This window comes from Charadrius vociferus, unplaced genomic scaffold (assembly GCF_000708025.1).
Source record: "Charadrius vociferus isolate BGI_N301 unplaced genomic scaffold, ASM70802v2 scaffold337, whole genome shotgun sequence".
NCBI lineage: Eukaryota > Metazoa > Chordata > Aves > Charadriiformes > Charadriidae > Charadrius > Charadrius vociferus.
This window is the reverse complement of record NW_009649049.1, coordinates 124,694-152,300: the sequence shown is the minus strand read 5'-3', so window position 1 is coordinate 152,300 and position 27,607 is coordinate 124,694. Positions and strand designations below refer to the sequence as shown.

Here is a 27,607-nt window from a genome sequence, read left to right as displayed (position 1 = left end):
GAGTCCTCTCCCTGCTACCTGCTGACCGTAAGGATCATCCGGATGAGAAATCTCCAGCGAGTGGACACCTGTAAGTATCTCCACTCTTAGTGGTAGCTCAGGGTACAGGCAACAAGTTTTCACTTATAATTGGATAGCGACCTTTTCCAAGTATTTCTAAAATAACCCAGTGTTTATGTAAACTAATTGTTATAAATCAGGTCAGACCTTGCTGCTTGCTGCTGTTTCATTGAATGTTATTCCTATGCTTTTTGGTTGGTTTTAAGACTTGAATGTGGTTTTGAGGATAAGTACTTTCTCCCAAAGAAAGGAGAGTTTCTGATACAGATATATGAAAAATACCGCACCCTGTGTTTTCAAAAGCAAAGGGTAATTTTGCCTTTGGATTGTAGCACCTTGGGAACTGTGGCTGGGAGGAGCAAACTTTTTCACCTCCCCCAATCTTGGTTCTGGCACAGATGAAGTGAACAAGAAAAAAACTTTTGAAAATCATTACCACCAGGCTAATGCCATTATTAATTACCCTGAAATGACTGCCAGAAAATGTGCTGACTGAGAGCTGGATGCCTTGTCCCTTCTAACGCTCCTGCAGTAGTGTTGCAGTTGTGCAAGCGTGTGAGTCACATGTTAGGAAAGTGGTGGGAAGTGAGTTAGCAGGAAAGGAAAATACCACTGTTTAGTTAAAGGACATGGACTATCCACATGTGTGGTGAGCAGAGGCATTTCACACAAAACAGATAAGTTAACAGTTTTGTTTTAATCAATAAAGCAATGTGACCACCTGTGAAGGTACACTGAAACTAGCTCTGGGGTGAGCATGGAAGTGGAACGGTGTACCCCTGCCTCTTGGAGAACCTCTCTTTCTTGGTTCTCCTGTTTCACTGTGAGCGGCAGCAGTTGGCACTATAGCCTCTTGCACAGATAGAGCCAGGGAAGATGTTCTGAAAGATGAAGGTCTGGATTTACCATGCAGTACCATTCCCATCTTACCCTGCGGTTGTCACGTTATTCTGGAAGGTATATCAGAGGACTTCCCCGTGTCACAGCCCTGAGTGAGGGACATACTAGCCGTATCTTAGGTCATATCACTGGGTCTCATTCTCTGCACCTGCACCTCCCTCCTGGTCCACAGCTGTGGCACATGTGTGATGATGCAATAACACAGAAAGGTTTCATCAAGGACTCAGATCTTCTGCCTGTCAGGTGGCAAGACAAAATCACAAATAACTAGGTTGTAGAAAGAGATTGTGCAAGCAGAACTGAAGCAATATTTTGCATTAAATATACAGCTGACTAGTTTTCCTGCATCTGCTTATATAATTAAGGATTGTTTGATATGCTTTGTATCTCAAAGTACAGTAAAGATACAAGAACGACGAATGATATCAGTAGAACAGAGTACTTTGCCAGCCAAACAGCCAACAGCTATTGATCTCCAATGATAAACCTAAAGTCATGCATTAGTCATACAGAATTATTTTTAAAACATTTTAAAATCAGTATTGTCATGGTTTGGGCTGGACTGGCCACTGAGGCGGAATGACAGATGCCCTCCCCCACCTCAGATGCACCGTGGCATGCTATTACTGAAAAGAAAATTGGTTCTGCTTTACCTCAAACCAGGACAAGTATCATTACTTCTAGGATCTCCAAACATATTCAAATACCTGTTTTTGCAGTTTCTAAATTCTTCAAAGCATTATTATCTGCATACTGTTTCTCAGATTAAAAAAGAAAAGAAAAAAAATAACAGTCATACAGCATCAAATTGTTGCTCATACAGTTCTCTGAGGGGGATATATTCGGTAGATCCACTGCAAAAGCTTTCTGAGGAAACGGAGTAACAAAAGAAGCCTTAGAAAGGCACTAGCTACAATGACAGATCTGAAACAACTTTTACATCCAGAAGGACTAAATAGGCTACAGGCGTTGAGTGGAAGGAAAATTATTGAGAAGGACATGGAAGCTGTCTCTACAAAAGGGAATAGGAGCAAGAAGGTGAATAAGGGGTCATTTTTCACTATTTTTCACAACACAAGAATAAAGGGGCACCCAATAAAATTATCAAACAGGAAGTTTAAAATGAGTAAAAGGAATATACAAGTAAACTGTGGAACTCATTGTCACAGGAATGTATGTATGTTAAAATATATCTGTTCAAAAAGAAAATATTCATGGATCATAAGTCTAGCAAGGGTTATTAAACAAGGTATTCCCAATGCAAACTCTTGTTTGGGAGATCCTTACTCTGGCACTGCCTGAATGATGGAGGGTGGATCAGGTGCAATACTGCTCTAGAATTAGCTGGTTTCTTCTACTCTGGAGCAAGGTGTAGAAGGGCTATTACCTGGCAGTGAAATGATAAAGAATTTATTTTTTAACATGAAAAAGTAATGCTTTTTTCTTCTGCCTTGTCCTTGGGAAAAAGCTATACTCTTCCAGATGACACTTTCCCTAAATGCAGTTAAAAGTGGTGTCTTCAGACAGAAGGAGCCCAGCCTTAAATTTAGTTCTTATATCAACTCTGTGCATAAATGTAAATAAAGATAAGCAACTTCCTTTGCAAGGAAAAGGTGCAGATTAGACACTTTGTTCCTCCTTCAGAGACGTACTGATGTGCTTAAGTGAGGTGAAATGTGTAAGGCAGCCAGACTGGTCAGGCTGACTAGACCTACCCTTACTGGGGAGACGTTTGGTATGAGTCGCTGATGTTTTCAATATTAGCAGTTAGTTTCCTGGCAGCCTGCTGCAACACGCATCATTTCTGCACTGCAGTGTTTCTACATTGTTGTTTATGAATAGAATAGAATAGAATAGAATAGAATATTTCAGTTGGAAGGGACCTACAACAATCACCTAGTCCAACTGCCTGACCAATTCAGGGCTGACCAAGTTAAAGCATGTTATTAAGGACATTATCCAAACACCTCTTAAACACTGACAGGCTTGGGGCATTGACCACCTCTCTAGGAAGCCTGTTCCTGTGTTTGACCATCCTCTCGGTAAAGAAATGCTTCCTAATTTCCAGTCTAAAGCTCCCCTGGCACAGCTTTGAACCATTCCCACGTGTCCTGTCACTGGATCACACGGAGAAGAGATCAGCACCTCCCTCTCTGCTTCCCCTCCTTAGGAAGCTGTAGAGAGCAATGAGGTCACCCTTCAGCCTTCTTTTCTCCAAACTAGATAAACTCAAAGTCCTTAGCCATTCCTCATAGGACATTCCTCCCAGCCCTTTCACCAGCTTTGTTGCCCTACTCTGGATGCATTCAAGGACCTTCACATCAGTCTTAAATTATGGGGCTTTTGATGCTGCTTATTGTACCCACAGGAATGGTAAAGACTGGGTATGCCTCCCAGACCTTAATGCAAAGTGGGCATGGGTGTAAGAAGAGCAGAAGGCAAAGGGCTATAGTATGCAACCAAAATGTCTGAAGGGAAAAGCTATCCCTGGGAATCCCAATCCTCAGAGTCATCAGTCTGCAAAGTCTGTCTTGCTATCTGTGTGAGGGGAAACAGATGCTACCGGGGTACTTTCTGTTGTTTTCACCTGCGGGCTTGAACACAGAGCAGAAAGTCAGCCTGTAGCAGCCCTTTTTCTTCACTTTGGGAGTTTGTTCCTTAAAGAAAGGGAAGAAGGAAACCTGAATGCTGGAGGTGAAATGTCCTCTCAACTAAAACAGTCAGGAAGAAAGCATAGGGAAGGGGGCTAAGAGATCAGAGTGGTCGGAAGGTAGAAGTGAATTAAAGCAGAAGATATGACTCCAGACAAGGACAGTTAAACTGCTGTCAGAACCTAAATTTGTTTTTTGTTTTTTTTTAAATCCAAAATAAGATATGAAAGGTGGAAAAGAGCAGGAGAGAGGGAGGGCTAGGGCCTGCTGAATTTTTTCCAAAAATATTTTTCTATCATCAGAGGAATATTGGGTTTTTGACTCGGCAGGGATATATTGATTTCTCCACAATTTTTTTTTAAGGAAAATTTTGACGGAATTAAAAATATTTTTCTGTTTCTGCATTATAATATTAAAAAGTAGAAAAACAATAGTTAAGGTGTCAGTTGATGTATCACGATGCATTATGTAACTTCTCAAGCAGTTCTGAATTTCAGTTCTTCATTCTGACTTGGTGTCGTGGTTTAGGCCAAATCGGCTACTGGGGACCTAGGAGACCCCAGGTGGGACTGACAGATGCTCCCCTCTATCCCTTTTCAAAGAGAGAGGCAGAGGAGGAAAAAGAGACTTATGAGTTTAGATGGAACTAAACTACTTTAATGAAATATTAATAACAAAATAAAAAAGAAATAATGAAATATATACAAAACCATATCAAGCTCCTGAGATGACAATCACGACACCGGCTGGCAATGGTGCAGTTCCAGGCTGGACTCAGTGATGGATGGAAACTGGATTCCAGATCTGCATTCAGGATCGGGATCACAGGCAAACAAACAGAGTCCTCCTCAGACGTCGGCCCAATAAGGAAGAGAGCTGACCCTTTGATCCTCAGCCTTTATATTGAGCATGAGGCAGATGGGATGGGATACCCTGTTGGTGAGTTTTGAGTCACCTGTCCTGTCTGCTCCTCCCTGCAGGTTGGACCCCTCTATGCTTTTCCACTTCCGACCCTCCAAGGGGGCAAATAACAAAGTTGGTTGGCCTTGGCTGTTATAGCAATAAGTATAAGCAAGAGCCTCTCTGCATACCATGCCTGGGCATCAACTATAAACATAGGTCTTATCACTCTGAGAGAGTGAACATTGTCTGCACAATATGCTGTTAATTTCAGTAGTTAGAGAGGCCCAGCTAAGAAGCGAAGTTACTGAACAAAATTGGTTCCATTTTACCTAAAATCAGGACACTTGGGCAGAAACACAGTCAGCTTTGTTGAACAAATACACTTTCAACAACTTAAAATGTAGCCTCCACCTAGTTCGAGATAGAGCCAATGGCTGTAGGGTCACACCTGGCAAAACCTGGTGGAGAAGGAAAGAAAAGGAGGGAAAAAAAAAAGCCCCTGTTGCAGCCAGGCAAGTTTTTGCCTTTCCCCACAAGTCGATGTGCAAGCTCTTGTTCCCCTGATCTACCTGCAGAGTCCTCAGCTGCTGCTGAGGAGTCCTCTCCATTTACTACTGCCACCACTTGTCTCTCTCGAAAGTCTCATATCAAAGGACATACATTCTCCAAGTTAGTTACGTTTTGCGTTATATGATATCTGATCATTTTATTGTTAAGAACCATTTAAGAGAGAGTTTCAAGGTGCTGAAGTATTTTGCATAACCTGCATGAAGAAATGTTTCATTCCCCCAGCACACAGTACATCACATTTTTTGACTTTAGCCATTGAGATATACTTTAATTTTGGTGCCTTTAAGAAATGGCATGGAATGTCCTTCACTAACCTTCTCCCGGTGCATTTCTGGAGAGAGACTTGGTCCCTCTTTTCCTGGAGGTGGCAATTCATTAAGATCCAATGTCTAATTCAATGAGCTGCTTCTGGAAGAAACCTCTGCTCTCTCCTACAACAGGGGTAGTTCTGCAGCTGCTTTCACAAACCTTCACCAAAACAATCACTGAAGGCAAGGCAGAGATGGAGACCTTTGCAATTGTTGTCAAAAGGCAGAGGAGGTTCTCAGGCCCCTCTCATCGGACAGCAGCTGAGTGTTAGAGAGTGTGTGTGTGCATGCACACATGAGCACAGGAAAGCTTGTGGTTTGAGAAACTAAAGAAAGTGGCTGACTATAAGAGGAAATTCTCACCCCCTTCTTTTATTCACAACATGGTGTTGTCAGTAACTCATGCAAGGAAGAATAGAAACCACCTCCTGTTCTAGGTCATCTTATGGTCTGCTTTTCCCCCTTAGAAGGATATCTTGGAAAGACTTACATTACATCAGGCATTTCTGCCTTTAAATAACTCATACTTGCTGTTGGTACCACACAGTAACCTTTCCAGTGTCATGCAGCACCACTGACTTTGCCACATTAACAGTTGTTTCACCTCTTCCCCTATCCAGTAAGCGAGGCTGATTGCTACGTATCATTGTGGCTGCCAACTGCGACATGTGAAAGGTCCCGCACTAAAACTGTGAGAAACTCCAACAACCCAGTGTGGAACGAAACCTTCTACTTCAGGATCCAGAGTCGGGTCAAGGTAAGGAGCCAAAGTTGTCTGCTTGAAGCAGCCTGAGGACTTTGGGTATGGTGGGTCCTATCTATCTCCTGAACTGTGCCCAGGAATTCTTTAAGGGATGGCATATGATAAGGAACTATTCAAACTGTTTAACAGCAGAGATGACTGAGTTCCCATGCCTGTTTGATGCTGTCGTTTAGGAGGGGCAGAAACTGAGGTCAGTATTGAAGTTTTAGGGAAACTAGAGACTCTTATGAATCAGTGCAAGAGGGATACAGAATTTGGGAGTTAACTAAACTGTCGTGTCAGTGTAGCCAATGTATTACTCATGTTACAGCAATTAAACTGGGGAAGAATGAATATTTGATTTACGCTATGTTTTTCCAAAGTTTCCAAAATTTCTCCGCTTTTCTTCTCAAGCACATCCCCAACGCTCCTTCTTCCCTCGAGCTAGTGATGTCCAGACTGTAGAAACAATAAAACCCCCTTCTGCCTCTTTCTCCAGAATGTGCTGGAGCTGACAGTGTATGATGAGGATTTTGCTACTCCAGATGACCATCTCCTCTGTGCGCTCTTTGATACTGCTAAACTTCCAATTGACAGAACAGTGCTCCTGTATTTTAAGCCTGACCCAAAGGTGAGATCTGTGAGATCAGTGCCTGCAAGGTCTGGCAGGAGGGGGTGTAGAGGGCACACTTACCTGAGTTTTCGAGACTGAACTATAAATTTTAATGGACTTCTTTTTCCTGGTTTATGTGTTGCATTGCTTTACCCTACTCCAATGTCTCTGGCAATGCATATTGCAGCTCTTCTCTGTGGTGTCTTCCATGAAGCAGTCCCTTTTGGCTACAGCTGCTTGAGCTCTTCAAGTCAGTATTAGTTGGTAGTTTTGGCAAAGTATCTTTGGTTTATTTCCTGGGGCTGAACTTATGGATTATTGTTCCAGTTTGTATCTGGTCCAGGAGCTATGTGAGTCCATCAATTAGATCAAGTAGGTGGTTAAAATGAAAAAACTAAGAAACCAGTGGAGAGTTATACAACACTTCCAAAATCTTGGGGTGAACTTTCTGAATCCGCCATGGATGACCTATCCCAATAATGGGTACATGAATTGCCATTAAAAATATAAACACAAAAAATGTGGTTAAAAATCTGGATTTGAGACTCTGAGCCCCTCCTCCCAGTATTTTTACAAATTATTAAAGAGCGTATGGCTGAAAGAGGGTGGTAGGTAGGGGAGGGATCTGACTTCGAGGTACCCCTGACTTCGAGGTACCCCGAGGCTGCGCAGCTGTTGCAGGGCGAATAATCTGTAATTTTTTTCCCATGTAGTTCATAGCCACTACCCCATGCCCCTTTGATTGTATCTACTTTCACCCCAAAGGAAAAGCTGAAGTTGTCCCTGTGTGTATCCCGGCACTGTCCTCTGCAGTGCACTGCAGTGATACCTGTAGGGCTGAGCCTGCTGACTTGTCTATCAGAGTTTGTGTGGTTTTGGAGCTCTGAATGACTGATTTACTCTGTTTCTCAATTTCCCACCTATAAAATGGGAAAAAAAGAGTCTTGACTCCCTTTGAGATCTACGAACGAGATCAGTGAAATATCTCACAAGCAACCTCTTGCTACCATGGGCAGATTGCTTCTGTTGTCCAAACTGGGTCACTCACAAGTAGCTCATACTTACCAACACTGCCTTACAGGGGGTTGCATAACTGTAACTCTGAATCACTCAATAATACCAGTCCCTGTTTATTATGTTAAAGTGATGGGTGGAAAGTATCTTTAACTTCCAAGCTAATAGCAAGGACCGTAAGTCATGGCAGGACAGTGTCAGGAATAGATAAGAGAAAAAGGTAGAATTCAGAAGACAAAGCAAGTGGCAAATTGTCTTTCTGGAACACCTTCATATTGAAAGATAAAAGTACAGGTTGTTCTGATTGTACCTTGTAGAAGAAAGGAGGTGAGGCAGGAATCATTAAGCTGTTTTGAAATGTTTTTTTCAGATCTTCCACCCTGAAATATTTATTACAGGAAGTGTATTTCATCCAATTACTTCAATAATGCATACCAGGGACCTGGGTATAGACAAGGGTGAAAGAAGTATGTAGCTACTTCATTTAATTCCTTATTCTTGTTTTCAGGCCAAAGAGGAGCTAGAGGTTGAATTCAAATTGGAGGCTGCGTAAGTGATATACGGATTCTTTAAAAAATGCAAAAAATGTTAAATGCTAACACACAAAAACAGCATTAGAAGTTATACTTTGTGGGATATCTGCAAAAACGTGCCAGATTTCTCCTACATCTTTACTGCAGTCTCTGCTGGAGTGAGACATGTGTCTGATAGCTTGTTCTGTCATCTAGTCGCTTTCAAAGATGCAACTGCCAGCATTGGCTCTCCTAGCCACAATGTTGGATTTGTCTACCTGGGGACATTTCAGAAAACTTTCTGAGTGTGCTTGCATGAGCTTGTGTGTGGATGCATGTCTATCAATCTTTCCATGCCTGTTTCAGCTTATACACTAGGCAGACTCCTGATGTTGAACCGTTTGGATTAGGTTTCCAGCGTATCTCTGACTCTGACTCTTTTCATCCTAGTAATTCTGTTGTCTTTCTGCCCAACACAATGACAATGTGTTGGAAGGTCTACTGCAGGACTTTTCCTCCAGCACGGTCAGCCTGCCATTCATATAAATTAGTATTTTTGTCTCTGTGTTGCTACAAGGTAACTAAGGCACAGCAGAAATAAAGTGCCCAGCCTAAGGTCAGCCCTCAAACTTGTGGGCAGCCAAGACCGGAATTCAAATCACTCCATATCATCTCCTGACTTCACCTGAATGATCTGGAAAGCTTTTTCTTTCCCCCATGTAATTCATACCCGCTGCCTTCTACCCCTTTGATTGTATTTGTATATCAGCAAATACATAGAACTGGGCTTCCCAACAGGAATATGCTGGTGCATTGGTATCTTAGCCCTGAAATACATGTACTTTAAATGTTATAGTGAGGAGAATTTGACTGCCTAACTGCAGATTCCATTTTAGATCATCAGGAGATTGCACTGCAAAAAAGTAGCCGTGATATACATCGCTCACCTTTGGTATAGAGGCATGTCCCCTGAGAGCAGTGCGCAGTCCAAGCAAGCATGGAAAGGAGCTTGTTGTGCCAGGGTCCCTCTGGCAGTCATTCATCTAAAGGGGGAGAGAGGGCAACACCCTAGGCAAGGATGAGTGGTTGTTTGTTTGATCTAAACAAAAAATGTTTTTCATTTTGTTTCCCAGTTCTGGTCCTCATGAAGTCATTGCTACCAATGGAGTCCTGGTGGTATGTGTCTTTTTCCCAAGAAATTTCCTACAAGTATTTCCTTAATATAAAGGGAAAGGGAAGGTGGGGTTTAGAGAAGCTGTGATCTATAAGATAGCCGGTGGGCCAGTTCTTTCTCTTTCTTCCCCTTTTCTGTTTAAGATGCTTAGAGAATGGGATATTTTACTGTCCTGTTCATTGGTGATATCCAACTGTTTTCCATTTGTCCTGTATTTTGACGCAACGCACACACAGAGCTTTCCTCTGGTACCAGTACTCCTTCAAAAATGTACTGCTGTCTGTCAAAGCACAGTGGTAAGAAGCTCGTGAAGCCATTTGCTGATAGCCTACCCAGCCCTTTCCTCCCCTGGGAGATGAGACATGCCTGGTGGGTAAGGTCAGCACTAAGTATTGACCTATTGTAGCTACATTAGGTAAAAGAAGAGGGAGTGCCATAAAAAAAACCCCAAACCAAAATGTTAATAGCAATGCTTCTTCAGAAAACTCTTTCTACTACTGACTTGGTCAGTCAGAAACATATCTTTCATTTATGTTTTTCCCCTGTTTAATCCTTTGTATTTGTGATAGTATCCTGAAAATGCTCCTGATTTTCTTCCTTTGTATTTTTGTCTTACTGCTCCTAGTCGTATGTCATTGTCACTGGACAATGCTCTACAAGTCCCTTCAAAGTTACTCCTTTTTCTTAGTCAGCAGCTACTAGGCAAAAGCTTGGAAATGCCAGGGAATTGGGCATTTCGGGAAGCTAGACATGTCCAAAGCTGAATGATTCACAGCTCCCCGTAACAAGGCTGGGATGTGAAAATCTTTCTCTTTTATTTTTCTTGGCCTTTCACAGTGTCGTGAACTTTGCTGCTTAGAAGTTGAAGTGGCAGAGAAGAAGCAGCAAAAATCAAGTAAGGTTATTGCTTTGTTATCTATTTACCAATATCTGCATGTTTATTGATTTCATATAATACATTTCATATAATGTATTAGTGAAATAAATAGTATTTACAGTATTTAGTGCAGTTAACACCAGGTAAATGCATGAGGTTGTTATAGACTTCAATGACTGCATCTTGTACTCCTTTAGGAATATGTCAATAAGGACTATTAGACCCACATTAAAGTCGAAATCACAGTTGCATATAACAGCAAGGACCTTCCAGAGCCCCCTTTCCATGACAATAGCCTCCGCTTTGCTCCTTTCCCTTTGCTGCTAGCGCTCCCTTCAGAGCAATTTCCACTAGACAAAACTGTGGTCCAAACTCTACAACTCTGCTACTCGCACCCCACTTTTAATCAAGCCAGCACAATTTTCCATGACATTGTGACATTTCTCACAACCTTTGTTTTGGTCTTCCAGAGAAAGAGCTTTCCCTCACCGTGAAGGGCTCCTTTGAGGGCACACAGGATATCACACTGGGCCCCGACGGAGTGGCCTGCCCATCAGGTCCCACCAAGTTCCACTATATCAAGTACGCGGAGCCAACACTGGACGTCATGTTGCCAAAGAAGAGGCGCTACCACCCTGTATGTTGGAAGTCGCCTTAATGACGAACTGACCATGAGTGCCTCTCTAGAAAGTGGGAGGAGGGGGAGAGGGTAAACCCATTACTGTTTTTTGTTCTAAAGCATGTTGTTTTCCCAGTGGAGCTGTAAGTACAGTACAGAGACCGGCTCCCCAGTGGTGATGCTGAATTCGCTGCCCATGGGAAGAAAAACAACCATTGCGGAGGTGAGCATCTCTTCCAGCTGTTAGGAATAAACGCTGAAATCATTCCTTCTGTAAGGTCCCATAATATTGTCTCAGATGGCAGCTAAGAGGGTCAGACCTTTCTCTCAGACCCTGTACAAACATGAGCTTTGTTTCTCCAACTATTTTCTCCACAGAAGAAGGTTGTCCCTCCACTAGTCTCCATTATGTGCCAATAGTGGATACAGAGACCAACACGGATGTCAGAAAATATGATTCCTTCAGTACATCTCTCCCTGTTTACCCAAAGAAGCACTGACTCCTCCATTGCTTAGGGTACAAACTGAAAGTTGCTCCTTGGACACAAGCTAGGAAAAAGTCAATAAACTTGCCCTTAGTAAACCATGTGCTTCAAACAACAGTATATTAAAATATATCAAAATATTAAACATAGTGTATGGATTTTAAAGAATGTAATGAGAATATTGCTTGAAAAGGATGTATGTGTTGTATAATTTTGAATGAAATGGATAGAAAAAAAAGGATCCTTGCAATAAAAAAAATGTTTCTGTGAAGAAACATCTACAGATGTCCAGATCAATAGGGACAATCTTTTCCAAATATTAATTGTTATGCTGTTAAGAAGTAGGACAACATCAGATTTCAGGGCTATTAGAACAGGACACTTTATGTCAGCTAATATGAAGGCTGCAATAAGGATTTTAAGACAGGTTGAAGTCTTGGCAGCAGCAAATGCAGACTTGCAGTCTCTTCACCGAGAGACTGTGGCCAGGATGTCAAAGATCTGATGTGTAGTAGAGCATAAAGAACGGGAAACATACAAAAAATGGTATTTCATGATGCTGCAGAAAGCTTGTGAATATCACGGGAAATGGGACCTACTGCATGAGTCTCAGGAACCTCCTATACCAAGATTGTTAATGGTTTCTGGAAGCATATGGGATCTGTGGGTAGGCATGTTTCACCAGAGATAAGTGTTTGTTTCAAAATATATGTCAAGATCTCAGACATTTAACTGTGATTTCCAGACCTTGCTGGGGTCCAAATCAAGCTCTGACCCCAAAACAGAAAAGGAAAAAAGAAATTTGAAGAGTAAAATTAAAAAATTACAGTACACATTCTTCTTTTCCAGGAGAAAAGGTTTGACTTGAATGTGACAGCACAAAACTGGTAAGAGATCATCTTCTGTTCCTGAAGACTTGGGTTATTGATTTTGATGTTGTTTTAGCCACACGGAAATGACACAAGAAGGCATTCTCAGTCAGAAAACTGGAATGTGCTTTCAATAAAACATAAAATACCTGCACAGTATATTATACATAATTAGCCTTAGGAAGATTTGGCTTTAATCAATAAATTTTGCTAAACAGGTATTTATTTTAGCATTATCCCTTCCCTTCTGACCACAAAATATTAATTTTGATCAATGTCAGCCTCTGAAATTCACAAAAAGAACAAAACTGACTAAAAAAACAGAATGGACAGGAGTAAACATCAAACGATCAGAAATTATGAATGTTTATTTTTTGCTTAACTGTCAATACTCAGTAGCAATAAACCTTGTATTCTGTTAAGTCCAGTTATACTGTATATTGAGTAGAAACCGCAGCAGACAATGTGGCTGGTGATTTGACATATGTAGACATGCTTATTAATATTCATTGGTAAACATGAAGATGTTTTATGTTATCTGTAACATGCAGAACTGGGCAACCTGATATTTTTTCTTGTGTGTGGGGGGGCCTGACTAGGAAATAAAGGGGAAAAATTACTTAATGTTTAGTTCAAACAGAATTTTCTATCACTCCTTTCAGAAAGGCAAGCGATCAATCACAACAGGAAAACAAGTGTTATTCCAGAACAGGAAAAATGCTTCCCATTTATTTATTTTACACTCAGAGAACTTTAGAAGCAGTTTATTTATATCTTGATTTACAATGGAAACTGGCATTTGCAGCTCCACCTAACTCCCTTGCATGTCTTCTTGAGTGCTTCCCTTACGTATCCTTGTTTACAAATACAATTGTGATCATTTGGCTGATTTTATCCAAATTTGATGGTTAAGAAGTCTCATAAATAAATTTCATACTCATTTCATTGAAATTATAGACTCAGTAGAAGAGAGAAGTTCTGTCACTGAAAGAAAAAGCAAAACCCTGCCCTCTTACAAAGCCTGGCCCGGGCTAGGGAGTCCACAGGTAGCTCTGGCCTGAAGACACCGTGCCAGATCTCTTGCCTGTTGATGTCTTGCAGGTGGAGGGCAAGAAGAGACAGGAGGGAGGTTAGTGAGCTGAAGAGCACAAATGCCCAGGGAAGTAAGCTGCAGCAGTGGAGTTTTAAGGAATGACTTATTAAATTTCAAAATTGATGCAAATAAAATCTTCCTCTGAGGAATATTATGCTTTACAATTTTTGAGTCAAGGCTGGTGTGAAATACAATTGCCAACGTCAACCTGTGAGACAGCTTGTGCAACTGCAGACACATCAGAGCAGCAGGAGGTGAAATCCTGCCCCACTAAACTCAGTGACCCATCTCCATCCATCCAGGGGCTGGATGTCACCGAGGTCATGCCTCCAGCGAGCAGGGTGACACGGCCACCCGTGGCTGGCAGGCGGGCGCATGGGTTTCCTCCCCAGTGGTGCTCACCACTAGAGGGGGATGCGTTCTCACTTGAGTAGCTTGAAAGGAGAACTGCCCTTCACGTTGGAAATGCCAGCATTTGAAAATTGGGTTTTATTTTAGTTTTAGAATGACCAAAAACCCCGGGAAATGGGAATCAATATACTCACTGACCGTTTGCACAGATTTTCTAAACTCATAATTCTTTTAGTTTTAGAATATTCATTTAAATATTTTGTTTCATTTGTAAATATTATATATTGTTTCTTCATTTATTAGTAACAACCATGTATAATGCCACTGGTTAAGCTTACTAACTGAAATAAGTTTTCTTACTTTTAAAATAGTTAAATATTCTTTCTTGCTCTTGTCACTTTGCATCACCCTGTTTGAAGGGATGGGAGCTGTAGATTATCTCTGATCGAAGTCCTAAGATTGATAAGGGTGTGTTAATATGTAAAATATGTGCCTTTTTTTATCTTAGTAATTGTTCGTGCCACCAAGACCTGGACATGCGCTTTGGGTTTGACTTATGTTCAGAGGAGATGACTTTCCTGGGGAAAAGAAAGAGATATGTAGCAAGTGCCCTGAAAAATGTTTTTCACCTACAACAGGATCTGCAGGATCATGAAGTACGTGTGTGTTGGGGGGGGCGTAGATCTTCATTTCCTAGTGCCTTCATGTAATTTTCAAAATTAGTGGTCAGCAAAATGGGTCATATGTATCTGTTGTGCAGGTACCAGCTTGTCCATGTGTCTTAAGTACATTTGCTTCTGCTGCCAAGGTTTGTTATTACAAGAAACACTGGTTGCAGTGATTGCATCCATCATGACTGTCAATTTGGAATTTGTTGGATTTGAGGTGTGTTCATCCCTGCCGCCCTATGCTATAACTGGCTTGGTTCAGAAATACTGTGTGCGTGTTAAACACATTACATAGCAAAGATTTCTTCCCTTGTTCAGATTTCATCATTGTGTGAATGTTTAGGATAAACATCTCTGAGTGCTTCTTATATCTTCTTCCCTTTCTTGCAGTTTTGAAATTCCTCAAAATAAATATAATTTATTTTAAAGTAATTTCATGATACTGAAGAATAACAGCACTGACGTGGGTAGCTTAACAACACTGGCTGTGAACCATATTTCCTCATAGGATTGGCATGTGGATTTTCATACAGTAGTAGTAGATGTATGAAGTAAGAAAAAAGTAGCAAAGGAGTGGGAAATGTAGAGAAAATACACTGTTGTCTCCACAGAAGGGTTTCTTCTAATTCAGCTGTGCCCGTATTTGCCCTAGAGATGGGCAGGTTTGGATTAATCTCTGAATCCATGCTTATCTGAAGGGAAGCAGCAGTAGCAGTCATTGCTTGGTTTTGGAGCCTTTCCTTCTGAAAAGGGGCCCGGGCTCTGAGATCAGGACCTGGGCTGGGTGTGGTGGACAGACCTCGTTGCAGTCTGGGGTACCATGTTGAATGCTCCTACTGTGAATGTCCCATCCTCCTCTGCCCAACAGGTCCCTGTGGTGGCTATCATCACGACAGGCGGGGGACTGAAGTCGATGACAGGACTATACGGCAGCCTCATGGGACTCAAGAAACTAAATCTCCTGGACTGTGTAACATACATCAGTGGGTTGTCCGGCACCACGTGGTAAGCCAGCTCGTGCAGGAGGCTTGACCAGGGTCTTTCGAGGGTGATGCTGCTGCAGAGGGGAGCTTCTGAAAGCAGACAAGATCAGGAGATTTTCTTCAAACATTGTAGAAACAAGCTGCTTCTCAGTCACAGGCCATCAAATATTAGCTTGGCCTGACTGATTTTTTATTAGCAAATCTTTACTGTGCTTTTCAACTGCACATTAGAAGCAGTTAAATATGTATACGACAATTACGCTTGTCCAAATGGTTTCTAAGTAAGTAGTTACTTTGGATGTAAGACTGCCTATATCATCACACCTCCTTCTCTCTCTGTTGATGTCCCAGTTGTTGTTGTTACCATTAACTTCTGGGACTGGCTCTGCTTTCTAACTGGTCACACAGAGAAAACCACAGGACAGTGCACACTTACAACTCTCAGTTTGGGAAAGGACTGTGTTCCTCCAGAGAGTGTTATTCTCTGCTTACAGGACCTACCACTGAGCAACTATGGTCCCATGTAGGGAAGGCTGGTAAAATAGAGGATGGCATGAAAGTAAGGCATAGTGATACTGTAAGATTAACACTAAGTGATACAAAGCCAAGAGACAGCAGCTGTTGTGAACAAATTTATGGTTCTAGAAAACAAGCAAAGAAAATTTATTATAACTTTCTGCCTAATTTGTGCTTCAGAAATGTACCTATGTTCACACCTGGTAATTTTATCCCTTAAGTTGCTGACAGTTCTGTTTGGGAAAAAAAAAAAAGTCAAGGACATAAAAAAATAGCGTATCCTTCAGGGTCATCTTTAAAACAGTCGTAGAAACTCTGGAGTGTTCATTCTGCTGGATGGAGCAGCAAAACCAGAGTATGTATGAACAGAAACTAAGCCCAAAAAGTAAACTGCTGTCCCCAAAGGCAAAATTTCAAGTCTATTTTTGCTCCTTTTGACTTATGCTGTCTGTTTTGTCTTTGTCCAGGACCATGGCCAACTTATACAGAGATGCCTACTGGTCACAAAAGGACCTAGACTCTCATATTGGTGAAGCCCAGAAACAAGCAACCAAATGCAAGATGGGCTGTTTCTCTATGGATCGCATGAAGTACTACAATAAGCAACTTTGTCAGAGGAAAGAAGAGGGATACAGGACATCATTTATAGATCTTTGGGGGCTCATGATTGAGTACTTACTAAATGATGGGGTATGATGTAAATTCCATTTCCTAGAGAACCACGTATTTTTCTCTTAGTGAACGGAGAGGAAACTAGCACATCATTTTGGTGAACATACCTCAAAAAAAAGTGGAGTTCTCCATGTCAACAAACGCTCAGATTTTTTAATTTCCTTGAATAGACTGCCTAGGGAGAAATGCATCCTATATGTTAATAAATAAGGTTGTGGAGGCAGCTGGAACTCTGGCTGTTATTTAAATAGAAGTGGAGGCAATCTCTGGCAGTCTGCCTAAGATAGAGAATATGCATGCAAAAAGAGTTCAAGGTGCAAAGCAGAGTAATCTCAACAGTGTGAGAACTATCTGAAGCAAGCATGAAACAGCTAGAGTGCTTACTGATTTGCATCCACTGGCAGGTAACTTGACCTGCAGGTACGCTGAAGGGAAGTGCATATTTTACTTTTACTGAGAAGGGCTGCTCAGACAGTAGCTGTTTTAAGTGATATTAATTTTTACAAGCAATAACAAATATGCTTTTCTATTATTTAAAATTGTTTCTACCCCTGAGGTGCAGCGGTCCACTCCCTCTTCTCTCCAGCAGGACCACAGTTCAAGGATGTGTGCTTTGGCACTTGGGAAGTGGGAAGGGACAGGTGGTTGAGGATTGAACAGAAGTGTGCTCCAGCGGGGGCAGAAATGCTGCAGTCATTCAGCCATTCATTGGGTTTTATTTATTTATTTTTATATACATACATATATAGTATCATATTTTCATAAATGAAAAATAAATACATACAGAGAGGGATACTATATATTAAACAAAGGTATAAGCTGAATAGCTGCCTCTCTTTTGATCTCAGCTAGATGAGGTCCCCCACGTGATCTAGCCAAGCATCTTTCCCTTTGAGCAGTGCTGACTACTGCTGTGTAACCACTAACTTCTCCCTAATCTGCCAGAACTAGCTGCTCTCAAATTTGTCAGCAGTTCATGAGATTTTATGGTTTTTTTACAAACCTCTTCAATGAGAATGCGCTTTTCCAGAAAAGAAGCTGGGTGGGGAATTTGCTGTCAAATTCCCGTCCCCTTGCATGGCTGGACTGTGACAGCTATTGTGTACTAAGAAAGAAAACTGACTGCCTACCTGCTCAAGGGCTTCCTTCAGGAGAGCAAGGACTGGTCACTATGCGCCTCATCCTAAGGGGCAGCTGGTCCCTTCTACTTGCTAGGACGATATTTTCTACTACATACAGACATCTATGCAGAAGTAGTTTTCTCTCTCCTCATCTATTTATGAACCCATGCGCAAAGTCAGGCTGGACCCTGGGAGACTGGTCTGCCACCGGCGGGTGGGTGCCAGCAGTGGTCCTGCGTGCCAGGGGCAGAGCTGCACGGCTCCTCCAGAGCTGGGGCCATTGAATTTACCACATGTCATTTCCATCTCTTCTCACATAACTGTTTTTCTTCAAAACCAGAAAGACTCCCACAAACTTTCTGACCAGCAAGAAGCACTGTGTGATGGCCAGAACCCACTGCCCATCTATGTGTCCGTCTGCGTCCGGGACAACTACAGCACCAATGATTTCAAAGGTAAGGTTGAGGTTTCAGATCCTGTGGGGCTAACACTGGAAACTGAATTTCTGTGATTTGCTCTTCTCTGCTTGGTAGCAGTTGGAGAAAACAGTCCTGGTGTGTTAGTTGCTTTTTGCAGAAATAACCATCGCCTCTGTGCATTATAATTTTAATTCCAGAGCTTTTTGAGATCAGCATTTCACTGTCTAGACACACACAGTCGAAATCCTGCCTGAAAGGCCATTTTTGAACTATTATCTGATCCACCTAGAATAAGAAGTATTGGAATTGTCCGAGAATTAAATACTGTTTTCTGTCTATGTCCGGTTATAGTTTCAGTATGAAGAAAGACCATATAATTATTGCAAAGTTTGGGAAAGCATCCAACCTACTCCCAGCTGAATCTTTTGCTTTGCTCATTGTTTTGGTTATTTTTTTCCATGAGGAGAAGCAGCTGGAGGAGGAGAAGGGGCAGAGAAGAAATTCAGATAAAATTTTTTATGGTCGAGGTGAAAAAACGAACCACTTCTGAACGAAAAGGAAATTATGGTCCATGACCTTTCTGTTCCAGTCTTTGCTCACACTGCAGTTATATCAGACCACTGCACTTTACTTGGAGAGGGCATCCAAGAAAGTCAAGGACTAGTTCTGTCTTCTTTAGCACCACACGTAAAGAGTATAGCTAGTATAATTTCTCAAGAGCTGAGTACCTGTCTTTGTACACAATCAAATTATTCAAGGGAAGTTAACTGTACTGATAATAGTGGAAGTGTTACCTGTCTAGATGTGGCATATGCAAGGGCAGAGTGAAACCTCATGCATGCTGGAGAACCCTGGACTGGTGCAGGCGCACGGGGTGTGTAAGAGCTGGAGCCTTGCGATGCTCCCAGCGTGCACCTTGTTCCACCAGCAGCACCACCATGAGCAGCGTACCTGCTCCTGCCTCTCCATTGCCACAGTGTCATTGCTCGGCTGCCTGGTCCTGCGGGCGGTCATTTACAAGCAAGGCTTTGCAAAGGCAGCGTAGCAAACAGAGGTCAGGGGGGTTATGCCCTCGCTGCCCCTCTCTCCACCCCCAGCTGAGAGCCTGGGAGCCCTCTAAGTGACCCATTGTGGCTGTATTGCAGAGTGGGTGGAGTTCACCCCCTACGAGGTGGGACTGCTGAAGTACGGCGCGTTCGTTCGCACAGAGCATTTTGGAAGCGAGTTCTTCATGGGGCGCATGTTGAAAAAGCTCCCCGAATCCCGGATCTGCTACCTTCAAGGTGATGTATTGCGTCGGCCTGGCACAGAGGCACTTCGGAGGGGTGCCACGCTGTTAACTAGAGGGTGGATATTTCTGGTCTACCATACTGAACGCTGCTATGATATCACCTGCCAGGAAATGGGGGTGTGGGGTAGTTTGTCCAAAAGGATACAGTAAAAAATCCCACATCTTTTTTCAGTTTCTTGTCACTGTTTTGGTATGCACAAACTTTTAAACATTGGGCCTCATGAATGGAATAGGTAAAGCTCCTTAATTCTTTCATTATAAGTAATAGTTCCCACTTCTTTGGTTGTTCTTCTGATTCCTCTCTGAATGCACTCCAACTTATGAAATTTTGAGACAGCAGGAAACCTTCAGGTGTGCTTCCACTGAGAGGTTTAACTTCAACCCTGTGTAGACAATCCCGTCTACTAAAGATGCAGCCTGCTCAGGGTGGAAAATGAGGCCAGAAGTGAAGGGTTTCTGAATGTCTCTGGTCAGTCCCTGACTTGTACTGATGGGTTGTCTGTAAAAGTAATAATATCCCTTTATCAAGGAGTCAGAATAACTGGCAGGTGAACACAGTGCAGTGTGAGTTCAGATTCAGTCATCTCTTCTTACACTCCTGCTTAGGAGCTCCTTGGTTTCAGTAAACATTGTGATATTAAATAGTCTATAATGCCTAGGAGCGTCTTTAAAATACTACCTCTTGGGCTGGCCCTTTTCACCTGGTCCACTACTGGGAAATTTTCTACATACTGAGTATTCTGTACTGGTTTCTGTGCCCCACTGAAAATTAAGAAGTCCAATTGTGATAGACTAATTAAAATACATATTTAAATTTACAACAGCAGATGAAATGGTGGCATTGTGTTTTGTCAACAAAGCCACCAGTGCCCCTGAGGGGAGGCAGAGAGGGGCAATCCTGGATGGAGAAAAGAGTGCACAGAGGAGCAGGACCCCACTGTGTCTGAGAGCCTTTACATGCTGCGGTGTGAGAGCTTCTCTTGCAAACCAAACAGCTGAAGAGCCAGTTCATCCGCTGATTCGGGGTGCGGGAAAGCTGATCAAAGCGTGTGCAGAAAAAGAGAAGCTGGAGTAAGGAAGACAGGGACGGAAAGGATGTTTTTGTGCTGCCTGTGTTATCTGAGCTCTCATTTCAGTTCTTGAGCAAGTGGTTTTTTCTCCTTTACTTCTCTCCCATTCTTCTCTCTCTTTACCATGTGGCAACAGTAGGTTAGATGCAGAAATGATAACAGCATAACCTGAACCAATGCCATAGAAAGTTAAAAGGAATTTAACAGCCCAAAAGTTTAGAAGTATTTGAAGTAAACCCATTAAAAAATTAATCCAGGAGGTCAAAATAGAAGGAAAAAGGCAGTTTCTTGTTAGAATGTGTCCTTGTGTTCGCTATTTCCCTTTACAGGTATGTGGAGCAGTATATTTTCTGTGAACCTATTACAAATATGGGGACTGTCCCACAGTTCAGAGGACTTCTGGAAGAGATGGACACAAGACAGAATAGAAGAAGTTGGTGAGAAATTGTTAAGATTTTGATTTATGGTCACTTAGTCTTCTGGATACCTTTTGGCATCATCTTGTCAGCTACATTGAAGCAAGCATCATAGCGAGCATATCTCTGAAGAGATAGTGACTTCCCCTCCCACTATAAAGACTAAGAGGAAGAGGGTAATCAGGGAGATGCTGCTGTAATTACCAGACTTACTAAAGCCCTACTGATTAAAAGGGCCTGTCCTTAAGGGGAAGTTTCAGAGTGGTCACACATTTCTCAGGAACTGTTTTGGCATTGCCCATTCTTTCTCAGCCATACGGATCCAAGAACTAGTGACAGGGAATAAAGTTATTTTTACTGCCTGTGCAGAGAATAAACCTGAATATCAATTGGCCAATCAATATTTCCTGGCTTTTTATTTTATTACTCAGTACAGTAATTACTGCATTGGATTCATACTGGCACAAAGATAGATGAGGCCCAGAGGGTATTTTCTGAAGCAATACAGAAACCATGGTTTTATTGCTAAATCATTTAATATGATAGCAACTATAATTACAGACATCCCGAAAATAAAGAAATACATCTGTGCAATCACGGAAACCACCAAGTCTCTCCTGCTGTACTGTCAGCCACTTGGTCCAGCAAAGCAGGTTGTGATTTCAAGAAATGATTTCAAGAAACCACACCTTGTACTATTTCTACTTTTCACCCACATATGCTGCCGTTTAGTCACCCTGAAAACTACCTATAGTTTCTAAATATGAATGTGTGCCCCAGGTTTTCCTGGGATGCTCTCGTTCTACTGATTAAGCATATGCTTATGTAGCCATGGGTGATTATCAGGTAGAAGCTGTCACTGTTGCAGTAGACCCCTGTGGTGCCCTGTTGCCCATCTGACTGAGTGGGGGCATATGCTTCAGCCTCATTTCCTCCATGCTTGCCTCTCTTTCATGGTATCTTCCTGTGAGGTTATGTAACTTTCTTTCTGATAGGACATTCTTTGAATTGCTTAGTTCCCTTAAGGTGTCCCTTTTCCAGGACTAAAGACTGCTTCTGATGAATTGCTTTCAGGCCAAAGCTTAAGACCACCATCAGAGCTTTGTTCAGCAGTCACTCCTCTCCTTAGGAATAGTTTTCGTGTGTGTAGTGAATTGTCCCAGAACAACCCCTGAGATCTCCTACACACCAGGACAACCAGAAAGGAACATCAATTAACAAACAATTCACCAGTTTTTCTCCCCTCTTCTAGATGAAGACCCCGTATTGCCTACAAGACCCCACGAGCTGAGGACTCGTATGTACACTCCTCCTGGCCCCCTGTCCAGCGCCCTTCGGGGAGCATTGACTGACCGTTTCTCCGTTGCTCAGCACCACAATTTCCTGAAGGGCTACCAGCTGCATAGCAATTACCTGGAGAACGAGCACTTCTGTCGATGGAAAGGTAATGGGAACTCATATTTAACAGGCATCATTTTCAGGTAGTTTTGGAGTGGGGAATTTAGGAAAGAACCTTGCCAGGCTTTGCAGGGGAAAAAAAAACCTCCTGGAAGAGCATTTCTTTTCTGAACAGAGAGAAGAGACTAAAACCTCAGTGTTGCCAGGTATTTAAGCCTGTTTTTAAATACAAGCATGTGTTTATGTGCTTTAGCTGTGATCTCTGGGTTCTAGACCAAGAGGGTAGGCTTGCAGCTGACAGAACTGAATTTAGAATTGTAGAATCATTATGGTTGGAAGAGACCTTTAAGATCATCAAGTCCAACCATTAACCTAGCACTGCCAACTTACTACTAAACCATATCCCTCAGCACTACACCTACCTGTCTTTTAAATACCTCCAGAGATGGTGACTCAATCACTTCCTTGGGCAGCCTGTTCCAATGTTTGATAACCCTTACTGTGAAGGAGTTTTTCCTAATATCCAAACTAAACCTCCCCTGGTGCACTTGAGGCCATTTTTCTTGTCCTATCGCCTGTTACTTGGGAAAAGAGACCTGCCTCCACCTCGCTACAACCTCCTTTCAGGTACTTATAGAGAGCAATAAGGTCTCCCCGCAGCCCCCTTTTCTCCAAGCTAAAAAACCCTAGTTCCCTCACTCGCTCCTCATAAGACTTGTGCTCTAGATGCCTCACCTGCTTCTTTGCTCTTCTCTGAACACGCTCCAGCACCTCAATGTCTTTCTTGTAGTGAGGGGCCCAAAACTGAATACAGTAGTCGAGGTGCAGCCTCACCAGTGCTGAGTACAGGGGGACGATCACTTCTCTAGCCCTGCTGGCCACACCATTTCTTATAAATGCCAGGATGCTATTGGCCTTCTTGGCCACCTGGGCACACTGCTGGCTCATATTCAGCTGGCTGTTGACCAACACCCCCAGGTCCTTTTCTGCTGGGCAGCTTTCCAGCCACTCTTCCCCCAAGCCTGTAGCACTGCGTGGGGTTGTTGTGACCCATGTGCAGGGCCCGGCACTTGGCCTTGTTGAACCTCATACCATTGGCCTCGGCCCATCGGTCCAGCCTGTCCAGATCTCTCTGTAGAGCCATCCTACCCTCAAGAAGATCAACACACTTGCCCAACTCAGTGTTGTCTGCAAACTTACTGAGGGTGCTCTCAATCCCTTCATCCAGGTCATTGATAAAAATAGTAAACAGAACTGGCCCCAATACTGAGCCCAAGGGAACACCACTTGTGACCGGCCACCAACTGGATTTAACTCCATTCACCGCAACTCTCTGGGCCTGGCCATCCAGCTAGTTTTTTACCCAGTGAAGAGTATGCCCATTCAAGCCATGCGCAGACAGGTTCTCCAGGATAATGTTGTGGGAAACAGTGTCAAAGGCTTTACGGAAGTCTGGGTAAACAATATTCATAACCTTTCCCTCATCCACTAAACGGGTCACCTTATCATAGAAGGAGATCGGGTTGGTCAAGCAAGACCTGCCTTTCATAAACCCATGCTGACTGTGCCTGATCGCTTGCTTGTCCTGTATGAGCCACATGATGACACTTAAGATGATCTACTCCACAATCTACCCCAGCATTAAGGTCAGACTGACAGGCCTGTAGTTCCCTGGATCCTCCTTCCAGCCCTTCTTGTAGATGGACATCACATTTGCTATCTTCCAGTCCGCTGGGACCTCCTTGGTTAGCCAGGACTGCTGATAAATGATGTAAAGTGGCTTGGTGAGTGCTTCCACCAGGTGCCTCAGTATCATTGGGTAGATCCCATCCAGCCCCATAGACTTGTGTGTATCTAAGTGGTGTAGCTGCTTGCTAATCATTTCCCCTTAGATCATGGGGTGTTCATTCTGCTCCCCATCCCTGTCATCCAGCTCAGAATTTAAAGTAGTAAAGAGTAGGGTGAACATGAGAGAAAGCTGAATTTGGCAGGGTTGTGCCTCTAACTTCAGATGCAGCTGGAATATGTCAGAAAATATGACCTATGAAAGAAAGCTGAAAAGGAATGAGGCTTAGTATTCCAAAGAAGACTGGACTGAGTGGAGGCATAAATCCAAATGTAAAAAGGGATGGGAATATCTCATTCTCCAAATCAGTGATGGATAAAAGACGAAACAATGATTGAAATGGAAGGGGGATTTAGATTAAGTATTAGAAATAGCAGGCCTCTGGGATGGTTATTTACACCTTTTTCCAGTCAAAGTACCTAAAGATAATTTCTTATTCCAAGAAATATTTTCCTTTCAGACACTGTGTTAGACTCACGTCCCAACCAGCTGATGCAAAATCCTGATCAACTGGGCATGATAGACGCTGGATTTTTCATCAATACCAGCAGTCCACCACTTTTAAGGCCACAGAGGGAAGTGGATGTCATCATATATTTAAGTTATACTACTGGATCACATACATCGGTGAGGAGGATCTTGTTACCGTGTGCTGTCTCTCCTTTTGCTTGTAAATGTCTAGCCTGTAGTACATAGAACTGCTAGTTATTTCAGCTGTTCAGTTTTTAACTACTGCATTCCGCTACATTTTTCACTACAATGATTAATATTGTTCCCATTGCATCCTGCCGTTCCTGGAATCTCTCTTGCTGGTTTATGAACAAGTTGAATTATTCAAGGGGACATCAGCACAGTCTCTCCCAGAACTATGGGAAGAGCCTCATCTGCTTTATGCTGACTCAAGCGGGTTTCCAGACCCTGCACAGGAATATGCATAAAGATGAGGAAGCAATTTCTCCTGACTTCAGTTCGAATACAAAAGGGATCAAGTGGACAGTCAGGGGCAGATCATTTCTGGGCTGAAAAATAAGATGTTACTAGGAAAATTCAATGACAAGCATCTTCCTGCAGAAACTCCAGTTTCATGGACTTAAAGTTAATTAGCTGTCTATAAGGCCTTGCAAAAAAGAAGTTTGGGTCTTTATATCACAGAGACTGAGGTTATTAGAAACTTGGTATTAATCACCTTGGCCTGCTTAAGTGGAATTATTTTTTGTGAATGAGAACAGCGGTGCTATGGTCAGTAAGTCCTATGATGCGTAAGACATACATGTAATGAAGTTTCATTTCAGCCTCATACACTCTCTAGATTAATTTTATGAAGAAAGGCTGCTGCAGTTGTAAGCAATTTAGTAGAAACTGTTTCCTGTTTGATAGAGTCCACTATTTGATGGTGCAGAGTCAATAACACAATACACAGTAGGACGTGATATTGTATTAAACATTTCAGGGAAAAGGTACAGTATAGCCTAGTACTTCAGATTTTCTCAGTAAAATATCAATCTCAATTAACACTGTGCCATAATGCCTGCACAGGCAGAGACATAATAGCTAATTCAAACTTCACTGTCTTATGTGCTGACTTCCAAGCACTGAATAAGGTACCTTAAACATTATCTTGCTGTGGTTTTCTTTTCTAATTAATTCTATATATTAAACACAGGCTCTTTCATTTACTAAAACTACATGCTTTACACTAAACTTCTGCAAATTGCTTCCATTTTTTAAAAAGCAGTGTTCTGCATGAATTCTCTAACTGTCAAATTGTATTTACAGCTTGTGATTAGTATTCTGGTTACTATGTATGGTAATTGTGTGTAGAGTAACCCTTGATGATAAGAAGGAACCCACCCTATGGATTTGAGGCACTAAACCTTAATACTAGATAACAATTTGGGGGCTTTAAGACAACCAAGTTGAATTCCAATTTTGACCATCTCTGTGATACTCCAGTCTCTAGATAAGGCATGCAAATACTACTCAGAACAGAACATCCCATTCCCCAAAGTTTCTTTGACTGATGAAGATAAGAAAAATCTGAAGGAGTGCTACGTCTTCCAAGATTCAGATTCGCCTGGATGTCCGATCGTGATTTTTCTTCCCCTTGTGAATGATACCTTCCGAGAGTACAAAGCACCCGGTAAGTTACAAGTAGTGGCAAAGCACTAATCAAAAGACACTACTACCCACCTCCCTGACTCAGATGGAGCCTTCTTTTCTGCTTCTGGCTGTCTTTGCTGGCTGGGATCATGGGGGAGCACTTTAGGTAATTAAACCTGCTTTTCTCATCCCTGCCAAAGCTGGTGTGTTCATTCATGCCGTCTTTGTGGCCCTAAGAGGATAGATACAGCCTTCATCTTTTGGATGGTGGTTACCTTCATCTCTTTCCCATTTGTAACATAAAGTGTGGCTAGCTAATTGTAAAAGGTGTTTTGTTTTTTTTTTCCCTACATATATTGCCGGTTGTCCAGGGATTTCATTCTACGCTTGAGGAGGCATAGTGTCACGTATGAATGATGGGGGAGCAAGAGCCTGGCTTTCAGGTTGAACTCCTTCAATGTGAAGACCAGTATGTCTCCTTTTGGTACAGCATCAGCCCAGGGGTCATTTTGCTCGTTGTGCTGTGCTCGGGGCCTGTCATTCCTTCTCTGCCAGCCCACCTGCTTTGTATTCCTCTCCTTTACTGCCAGTTACTAGGATGCATTTTCTTTGATCCTTGGTAGCAGGGAGGTAAAGTCTAAAATTCTGCTTTTGTGGAATTTGGGAGACACAAGAAATGGAAAGGCAAAGATGGATCCTGGTGGCAGGCCCTCTGAGACTGCGTTCATGACTGCAGGAACTTTAAGTTTCTGTGTGTTTCTATTACTCCTTTCTCACTTAAATTCTATTCTGTCACTAACAACTCCCCTCCTTCAGCCAGGGCTTGTAGAGGTCCCGACTGCTCAGGATAAGACCTACAGTGCACCAGCAGTGGCTATTGGAGTGTCCTTTCGGGCTGATGTCCTTGATTGATCCATGGATTTAATGAAACAGATGTTTATGAGTAAGCTGTAGATGATCGTTACAGTGCTGTCCCTCACTTCTCCCTTCTGCCCTCGTCTTGACTAGGAGTGGGGATACATGACCTGTGTTATTCGTCCCTTTAACCCTATGAGTTTTCTTCTGTAGAAAAGTACCCCTTTTTGGGCTGCTGTGGACAGCTTGTCACTGACTGAGATAAACACTGCACCACAGCAGCAACTTCTCTTTCTCTCCAGGTGTCAAGCGCTGTTGCTCAGAGATGGAGGGAGGACAACTCGATTTGACCAGTCGTTTTTCCCCCTACTGCATGTTCTCGGTCAGGTATACCGACGAGAATTACCGCCGGCTGCTGAACCTCCGTGAATACAACGTGCTCAACAACTCACAGATGATTATGCAGGCCTTGCAGACAGCGATGCAAAGGAGAATGCAAAACATGTGCTAA

At 42.6% G+C, this 27,607-nt stretch overlaps 1 protein-coding gene across 1 annotated transcript; it reads left to right on the top strand.

The window, feature by feature from the left end:
• On the top strand, positions 1-27,607 carry LOC104289080 (cytosolic phospholipase A2 epsilon-like). Its single transcript, XM_009887977.1, has 19 exons — positions 1-70; positions 6,013-6,149; positions 6,634-6,765; positions 8,270-8,310; positions 9,407-9,449; positions 10,285-10,342; positions 10,795-10,961; positions 11,080-11,166; positions 12,278-12,315; positions 14,250-14,397; positions 15,278-15,414; positions 16,376-16,598; positions 18,042-18,156; positions 19,266-19,403; positions 20,811-20,918; positions 22,150-22,341; positions 24,602-24,768; positions 26,095-26,281; positions 27,399-27,607. The coding sequence occupies exons 1-19, from the start codon at positions 43-45 to the stop codon at positions 27,605-27,607; spliced, it is 2,355 nt and encodes a 784-aa protein (XP_009886279.1). The 5' UTR covers positions 1-42.